The sequence below is a fragment of the Taudactylus pleione genome, unplaced genomic scaffold, assembly GCF_031769625.1.
Source record: "Taudactylus pleione unplaced genomic scaffold, aTauple2 ptg000447l, whole genome shotgun sequence".
Taxonomy (NCBI): domain Eukaryota; kingdom Metazoa; phylum Chordata; class Amphibia; order Anura; family Myobatrachidae; genus Taudactylus; species Taudactylus pleione.
Genome location: NW_028284849.1, coordinates 3,613,527 through 3,623,363, shown reverse-complemented (window position 1 = coordinate 3,623,363; position 9,837 = coordinate 3,613,527). Strand labels below are relative to the sequence as shown.

The window sequence follows — 9,837 nt, the reverse complement described above, 5'->3', positions numbered from 1 at the left end:
AGTGAGCACTGTGCAGTCACACAGTTTATGTAGCAGGTTAGTGTGTGATGGGATGGTGAAGTCACAGAGTGAGCACTGTGCAGTCACACAGTCTATGTAGCAGGTTAGTGTGTGATGGGATGGCGATGTCACAGAGTGAGCACAGTGCAGTCACACAGTCTATGTAGCAGGTTAGTGTGTGATTGGATGGTGAAGTCACAGAGTGAGCACTGTGCAGTCACACAGTCTATGTAGCAGGTTAGTGTGTGATGGGATGGCGATGTCACAGAGTGAGCACAGTGCAGTCACACAGTCTATGTAGCAGGTTAGTGTGTGATTGGATGGCGATGTCACAGAGTGAGCACAGTGCAGTCACACAGTCTATGTAGCAGGTTAGTGTGTGATGGGATGGCGATGTCACAGAGTGAGCACAGTGCAGTCACACAGTCTATGTAGCAGGTTAGTGTGTGATTGGATGGCGATGTCACAGAGTGAGCACAGTGCAGTCACACAGTCTATGTAGCAGGTTAGTGTGTGATTGGATGGTGATGTCACAGAGTGAGAGCAGTGCAGTCACACAGTCCATGCAGCAGGTTAGTGTGTGATTGGATGGTGATGTCACAGAGTGAGAGCAGTGCAGTCACACAGTCTATGCAGCAGGTTAGTGTGTGATTGGATGGTGATGTCGCAGAGTGAGCGTAGTGCAGTCACACAGTCTATGTAGCAGGTTAGTGTGTGATGGGATGGTGATGTCACACAGTCTATGCAGCAGGTTAGTGTGTGATTGGATGGTGATGTCACAGAGTAAGCACAGCGCAGTCACACAGTCTATGCAGCAGGTTAGTGAGTGGATGATGTCACACAGTGAGCACAGCGCAGTCACACAGTCTATGTAGCAGGTTAGTGTGTGATTGGATGGTGATTGGATTAGCATAGTGCAGTCACACAGCCTATGTAGCAGGTTAGTGTGTGATGGGATGGTGATATCACAGAGTGAGCACAGCGCAGTCACACAGTCTATGTAGCAGGTTAGTGTGTGATGGGATGGTGATGTCACAGAGTGAGCACAGTGCAGTCACACAGCCTATGTAGCAGGTTAGTGTGTGATGGGATGGTGATGTCGCAGAGTGAGCACAGTGCAGTCACACAGTCTATGCAGCAGGTTAGTGTGTGATTGGATGGTGATGTCACAGAGTGAGCACAGTGCAGTCACAGTGTCTATGTAGCAGGTTAGTGTGTGATTGGATGGTGATGTCACAGAGTGAGCACAGTGCAGTCACACAGCCTATGTAGCAGGTTATTGTGTGATTGGATGGTGATGTCACAGAGTGAGCACAGTGCAGTCACACAGTCCATGTAGCAGGTTAGTGTGTGATTGGATGGTGATGTCACAGAGTGAGCACAGTGCAGTCACACAGTCCATGTAGCAGGTTAGTGTGTGATTAGATGATTTCACAGAACGAGCACAGTGCAGTCACACAGTCCATGTAGCCGGTTAGTGTGTGATGGGATGGTGATGTCACACAGTCTATGCAGCAGGTTAGTGTGTGATTGGATGGTGATGTCACACAGTCTATGCAGCAGGTTAGTGTGTGATTGGATGGTGATGTCACAGAGTAAGCACAGCGCAGTCACACAGTCTATGCAGCAGGTTAGTGAGTGATTGGATGATGTCACAGAGTTAGCATAGTGCAGTCACACAGCCTATGTAGCAGGTTAGTGTGTGATGGGATGGTGGTGTCACAGAGTGAGCACAGCGCAGTCACACAGTCTATGTAGCAGGTTAGTGTGTGATTGGATGGTGATGTCACAGAGTGAGCACATGCAGTCACACAGTCTATGTAGCAGGTTAGTGTGTGATTAGATGGTGATGTCACAGAGAGCACAGCGCAGTCACACAGTCTGTAGCAGGATAGAGATGTCAGAGTGAGGGCTGTGCAATTACAGCGGACAATTCATTTCCCAGAGAATTATGATAGCCAAGCATGGTACATTTTCCTGTGCACCTCTATGGAGTGCAAGGTAAAAAGTACAAGGTTGTTGACCGAGAGTTGAAGGTGTTGCGACCATTTCTCTGGCACTTTGCGGACATTGCGTTGAATTGCCCCACACGGTCTATGTATTTTTTATTATCCTTTCATTATAAATTGCTGAGATTATCAACAATGGGCCTGATTTGGCCATGTACGCAAACCCGATGGTTTGCGTACATCTCAGATGGCGTGCGGGACTGCACATGCGCATGGCCCATTCCGCGCAGAACAGGCGGGGAGGGGGAGGCGCTGCCGTTTGCAGAAAAAGGGGCATGTTGGTCGTATTCTCTGGGTGAGCGGAGGCCAGTGTCTGCCTCTCCTAATGCCGATTTACTGGCCTTGTAAGCGGGCAGGAGGTGGTCATCCTGAGTAAGCTTAGGCGAAGATGATGGATGCTGCAAAATTGATCCAATACTGCATCTTCGGCTGTGGGCACCGGATCTAAGACGCCAGCAGAAGTCTTTGGCCTTCGGACGCCCCCTACAGGCATTACTACGTCTTTGCACAACAGCTGCCTCTGAATCAGAAACAATGACATACAACAGAAGGTAGAGACGACCCTGCCCCTGGGAGCTTACAATCACATCGGTGTGAGGAAAGCTTGTGTGGTTACTGTCAGGCAGCAGCATTATCAGACACTGGTAATAAAGCAGCAATTGGTGACTGGCGTCTGTGTACTTACCGGTGTTGGGTACAGTTGCATTGAGGAGACACGAAACATGAATTACCAATTGGAGAAAGTCATTTTACTGACTAAATCTGAACCTCCGTCTTTCCTGGTTCCGGAGGAAGCTCTCGCTCTATTTATCAGCCAGCCTAATAGCGCAAAACACAAGAGCCCCCTCGTCCCCTCTCAATAGCATGAAGTGCTGAGCGATTGGACGGCATGGCCATTAGTCTGTCACTGACTGTCTTGGACTCATTGATACATTCTTCCACCTGCACATGGACAAACCATGTTCCGATACAAGAGGCGCAAAATCCAGCTTACTGTACTGTCACATGTAACCCAACCATTCTGGCTGTACTGTAACAACTATTTAGCATTGAGCTAGGATACATCCCACCCCCATCTCATGGTCTGTCCGCACAACCCCAGCGCTGAGAGTCTGCACTTTGTAGCTGGTGACTTTTCCATTCATTAGCAAGTGTCAAAACACTAGTTTCTCTTTTGTTACATTGTTATATTGCGTACACATAGGGTACTGTGACTTTCACACGGGTTACTAGAACTATCACGCTGAACCTCTACATCATCGTGGAGTGTTAGTATACACCAGTGGTGTCAAACTCGGGCCCTCCAGCTGCTGTGGGACTACATATCCCAGCATGCCCTGCCACCGTTTTAGCATGCTCTAATATGAAAATTCTGGCAGTGCATGCTGGGATGTGTAGTTCCACTTCCTCTGAAGGGCCCGAGTTTGACACCACTGGTATACACACTTATTACTATGGACATAAACCTTCAACACATGCTAGTAAAGGGCAGCTGGACACATCTTAGAGCACCATATGGGAGTGATTACACTTTGTGATACAGGTGTCCTTCCCTGCGTATGGTCAGGGCTTATGTACAGCTCATATACACAGAGTAACCTGCAAGCGTCAGCAGGTGTAGAATAAATTCCTTTTATAGCAATGTCTATCTTCCGTCCCAATTGCAGTGAGATTAACGTAAAAATATTCTGTTTGGTTATCTCCAGCCTGCAAAGCCAAACGTCCTATGTGCAAAGTCTTCTAGGGATTTATGTATTGTGCATTTGCTGCTTCAATTCTGCTGCAAGAACAGAAAGATTCAGGTAGTTTCAGATGGAAAGTTTATAAAGGCCAATAATTATACACCACAATGGAGTTTGAACAAGAATTTATTACTCAACATGATTTTATTACTCAAGCCACAGCTAATACAGTGATACAATCCTCTCATCCCCCCCCCACAATGTACCCGCAGACAACAAATCTCCCTTCTCCTCCGACAGTCTCAGGAGGTTGCGGTGGATGAGCGGGACGGCTTCACTTCCACAATAATCCTATATGGCTTCTGGTGACTCCAGTTTATGCAAAACTCCATATAACATATATCTCTTATCACCTTTATATTGAGAAATTTGACAAGAGAACCCTACTGCACTTGTTTCTACTTACCTAAATTACAGGGGTCCCTCATCTGGGACAACCATTTCTGTCCTGTTGGGATCATACCGGGGCTCCCACAAGGCATATTGTGGGCCCCAAGACCTGCAATACTTCAATATTACCGCAAACCCCAACAGTGCAGACAGGAGGGCCCCAGGGACCAGGAGACGGCTAGAACTTAGGTAAGGAGTGGTCAGGGGTTAGTTGTCAATCATTTCCAATATAAGTGTATAATAACTACAACCACCCCCATCTATCAGTCCGGAAGATAATGAAACAGACTTGCACTGTAACAGACACTTCCCCCAGACTGACAGGGGACGGATGTAGGGTAATCCGGGCAAAGAATAGTTGTCGAGGCAGCCGATTGGACGGTGGCCAAATTTGGCCCAAACCACCATGCGTGCAACCACTGAATGCCCTGATTCCAACTTCCAATCTCAGGAAAAAAGGAGGCTGCATATAGTAATGTACTAACACACTGCAATTATACCTACATACAATCAGCCACAAGGTCACACTTCGCATAAGGACACAGGAACCGTAATGGTCTCACCCTCTTATTACTAGGAAAGGCAATGAATCCAGGCTTTCTGTTGTACGTCCTACCCAAAGTACACACAGGTAAATTTAATACAAAAATGAAAAAGATTTTGTGGTGTGCAGTACCGCTGATTACCTGCAGGTTGTGCTGTTTGTTACAGGCACAGACATCGGAGTGGTTTAAGCCCCCTCCCTCTGCAGGCTGTGGGTAGGTACTGCACGCTAATAGCCAAAATCATGCTTGTAGTTTGAATTGCGATGGTCGCCTACACACAATCGAGGTGCAATCCTGTGGATTGAACCTCAGTTTTTAATGAGTTGACATTAGCTTAAAAAAAAGCGGCCTTCAAAAAGTAAAAAAAAAAAAAAAAAGGAAAATCCCTAAACTTACTTCCATGTGACTATCTCAATGTAGTAGCCTAAATAATCCAGAATTATTGCTTTGCCTTGCTCAGTAAAGTGGCAAGCTTGACAGAGCTCTCCATACAACTAGAGAAACAAACCAGACATCTATTTATCACACACACAGACTCATGTAACCACAGTAACCAGTAATAAAACACAAATGGCCGCACATCACCATACTCACAGATCACTGCTATAACACAGACTGGCAATGTAACAGATACAAAGTAACACATACAAAACAATGCACAAAGTGAATTACTCAATAATACTTACATTTCACATTTCACGCAGGATAAAACTTGGCCCCGTACATCATTATCAAATACAGAATTAACACAATGAATACAAACATACATATACATTGCACGGGAACACAGCAGTAACTAACCATTACAAAAGAGGCAGCTTATTTGTGGCATCAACCGGTATGCAACTGGTGAAGTCACCAGGTCATCGTAACTACCATGAGGCACGGTGCCTCCTGCCTCACCGACATCACTGATTCCTAGTGAGCGGCTGCCTTATTGTGATCACTGGTTCAGATCACAAAACTGTTGCCTCCATTGTGTGTAGTAAAAGGGGCCCTTGCATTTTCTTTCATGGTCAATGTAACAGGCAGTGGGAGTGAGATTGGGTGTCACCTTGAACACAGGTGGAGCTCCAGATACTGCGCTCGCTCGGTACTTATATAATAAAAGACGCACTTTTAGCACTATTAGGTGACTACACTTAAAATTTGAGGTGATACTGGAACATTTACAAACCTATGGGTAAAAATGTCTTTGTGCAATGTTCCTCTACAGGCAGGAAGTCTCATGTGCGCAGGTTAAATGCTTCCCTCACTGCCTTAGCTGAAATATATCACATTGCTGTAAGACGGACTATACATTTGTAAATGGTACAAGTTTAACAAAAATGTCTTTGTGCAATGTTCTTCTACAGGCAGGAAGTCTCATGTGCGCAGGTTAAATGCTTCCCTCACTGCCTTAGCTGAAATATATCACTGTAAAAAACGGACTATACATTTGTAAATGGTACAAGTTTAACAACAATGTCTTGCTCAGCACAGATCTATTTGCCATGGGGGTAGTGCAGGGTAAAATGTATCTGGGGAAACTATAGGAGAATTCAATTGGGTGTAACCTGTATTCACGGAGCCACCCAGTAACATAAACAACACTATGTATTATATAGGATCATTTCCTATTCATGATATATTGTAAGGATGCTACCCATTCACAAGGAGCTGGCTGCTTAATACACTCCGAGGTGACTTAAAATATCTATATAAACTACAGGAGCGGATGTTCCTAATGAATACTGGAATAATCACAAGCTGCTTATACATACACTATATAAAGGGGTTCACACATATACACTGTCACTGTTGTATTATAAATATATAATGTCTGGTCTGGAGTAAATCTCCCCAGGAAAACGGTGGCTTATTTTAAAGATCCGGTTTTCCCTCTATTCAATCTCTTTAAAAAATATATATACACATTTATTTTATATTCTCTAACAGCTTTATAACTCAAATACTGAGCATCTATAATAAATATACATTTCTAACACATTCAAACACATGGCAAAAGTATACGTTATTTATATATATATATATCTTTTGGAAATATATTTACTGTGCCCGGTATGGTCAGAAAATATCTACACACAAGAGAAGTGACCACACTGCACGTTCCTATTACAATAGGAAATAAACACAACATCTGCTTTTCCCAGCCAGACAGGGTAACGGTAACGGCGTGCTGCGCTGGAGGGGAAGGGGTTAAACACGGAAACCCCATTTCCTGCTTATAAAAAAAATAAAATAAAGAAATGGGAATTATCTGTCACACCAACACTGTGGTTTGGTTTTTCGCCTCTCCCATTAGGCACACAGACAAGACTCGTGTTACATACTCTCATCCCCATAAGTAGACAAAAGACTCCTTTACAAAATATATATACTCTGCAGTTTTTCCCCCCTGAATTGCCATGGATTGGCCCCCGCAGGTCAGGGATGTCGTAAGGGGCAGCGACAGGACCATCATGCAGATTCGCCAATCCGGCAGCGCTCTTCATCCAATGCTGGGACATCGCGCAGCCACTGCGCTCACCTTCCCGACCTCTATTCCAAGGCCATTTGCTCAATGTGCTCTGTCAGCTGCTTAAACTTATCTGAAAGGTACCATGTGCAAAAACAGTAATGAGGACATTAGAATGAGCAAACTCTGATCCCAGTACATCTAAACGACCAATAATATAAGTACAGACAACTCTGTGTCAGAATGAATCGCTTCCTTTTATTGGTCAGTTTCCCCTTTTCACATTCGGTATAGCCAGATTCCCCTCCGAAACTTTAAGCCAGTTATTCAGAGTTTATAGGTGGAGGGAGATTTCTCTAAGTATCTGGCAGCACTGAGTTCTGCTTATGGGTCTAATTCAGCAAAGATCGCAACTGCGATTACGCACGCAAACGGCCATTGTGTTCTGCGCAAGCATCACATCGGGATTGCGATCGCAGTGATCACACAGACCCATCACAAAGTGATTGACAGGAAATGCCATTTGGGGGGGTGGTGATGAGTGGGTGGTGGGTGAAACGCAGGCGTGCCAGTGCGTTTGAACGCCGTTGCAGGGGTGTGCATAAATTAGGCACTGCGATGCCATACGCAGCCTGAGTACTCAATGCGACGAGGTGATCAATTCCTGAGTAAGATCAGAGCTCGTGCCAGTGTGAGTGAGGCTGCGATGGTACTCCATGTTACCGATGGTTTCGCAGTCTTGCTAAACATTACGGATGTGTGTAAGGTAAAGTGGGCGTCCTTATGTAGTGCTGCGATGGCATTGCTATCGCAGAGGATTAGCATACTATCGCAGTCAGTCTGTGTAATCGCAGTTGCAATATCCATAGTGAATTAGGCCCTAAGTTCCCAACATTCGCCTCTGGCAGTCAGAAGAATCTTAATATGCTACGTTCTTGTATACTAACCACCATTAATAGGGGAGTCCTGTACTGTACACTAGCCAGTAATGGGGGAGTGAGTGTTCTATACTGTAACTTAGCCACCAGGAATGAGGGGAGTCCTGTATGTTATATTAGCCACCAGGAATGAGGGGAGTCCTGTATGGTATATTAGCCACCAGGAATGAGGGGAGTCCTGTATGGTATATTAGCCACCAGGAATGAGGTGAGTCCTGTATGGTATATCAGCCACCAGGAATGAGGGGAGTCCTGTATGGTATATTAGCCACCAGGAATGAGGGGAGTCCTGTATGGTATATTAGCCGCCAGTAATGAGGTGAGTCCTGTATGGTATATCAGCCTGTATGGTATATTAGCCACCAGGAATGAGGGGAGTCCTGTATGGTATATTAGCCACCAGGAATGAGGGGAGTCCTGTATGGTATATTAGCCACCAGGAATGAGGGGAGTCCTGTATGGTAAATTAGCCACCAGGAATGAGGTGAGTCCTGTATGGTATATTAGCCACCACGAATGAGGGGAGTCCTGTATGGTATATTAGCCACCAGGAATGGAAGAGTCCTGTACTGTACACTTGCCAGTAATAGGGGAGTGAGTGTTCTGTATTGTATATTGGCCACCCAGGAATGGGGCGAGTCCTGTACTGTATATTAGTCACTTATAAATAGGGTGAGTTGTCTACAATATATTACTGACCAGAAATGGGGTGAATCCGGTATTGTAGGATAGCCACCAGGATGGCGGGTGTCCTGCACTTTATGTTAGCCACCAGAAATGGAGGGTGCCCTGTATTGTATATTAGCCATCAGGAATGGATGGTGTCCTGTATTGTATATTAGCCACCAGGAATGGAGGGTATCCTGTATTGTATATTAGCCACCAGGAATGGAGGGTATCCTGTATTGTATATTAGCCACCAGGAATGGAGGGTATCCTGTAGTGTATATTAGCAATCAGAAATGGAGGGTGTCCTGTATTGTAAATTAGCCACCAGAAATGGAGGGTGTCCTGTATATTAGCGACCAGGAATGGAGGGTCTTCTGTATATATTAGCCACCAGGTATGGAGTGAGTCCTGAACTATATATTAGCTACCAGGAATGAAGGGTTTCCTGTATTGTATTTTATTAGCTACCAGGAATGGAGGGTGTCCTGTATATATTAGCCACCAGGAATGGGGCGAGTCCTGCACTATATTTTAGCTACCAGGAATGGAGGATGAACTGTATAGTATATTAGCCACCAGGAATGGAGGGTGTTCTGTATAGTATATTAGCCACCAGGAATGGAGGGTGTCCTGTATTGTATATTAGTCACCAGGAATGGAGGGTGTCCTGTATTGTATATTAGTCACCAGGAATGGAGGGTGTTCTGTATTGTATATTAGCCACCAGGAATGGAGGGTGTTCTGTATTGTATATTAGCCACCAGGAATGGAGGGTGTCCTGTATTGTATATTAGTCACCAGGAATGGAGGGTGTTCTGTACTGTATATTAGCCACCAGGAATGGAGGGTGTTCTGTATTGTATATTAGCCACCAGGAATGGAGGGTGTCCTGTATTGTATATTAGTCACCAGGAATGGAGGGTGTTCTGTATTGTATATTAGCCACCAGGAATGGAGGGTGTTCTGTATTGTATATTAGCCACCAGGAATGGAGGGTGTCCTGTATTGTATATTAGTCACCAGGAATGGAGGGTGTCCTGTATTGTATATTAGTCACCAGGAATGGAGGATGTCCTTTATTGAATA

The 9,837-nt window shown here is 45.1% G+C and overlaps 1 protein-coding gene across 3 annotated transcripts in view; it reads right to left on the bottom strand.

Annotated features, from left to right (window-relative positions):
* Positions 1-3,861: 3,861 nt before the first annotated feature.
* Positions 3,862-9,837, bottom strand: part of KIAA0513 (KIAA0513 ortholog) — a 67,757-nt gene continuing 61,781 nt past the window's right edge. For all 3 annotated transcript variants that reach the window (XM_088448019.1, XM_088448021.1, XM_088448020.1), the window contains one exon: positions 3,862-7,277. In XM_088448019.1, coding sequence (XP_088304145.1) covers positions 7,228-7,277 — 50 coding nt within the window. In that variant the 3' untranslated portion in view covers positions 3,862-7,227. The remainder of the gene's footprint in view (positions 7,278-9,837) is intronic.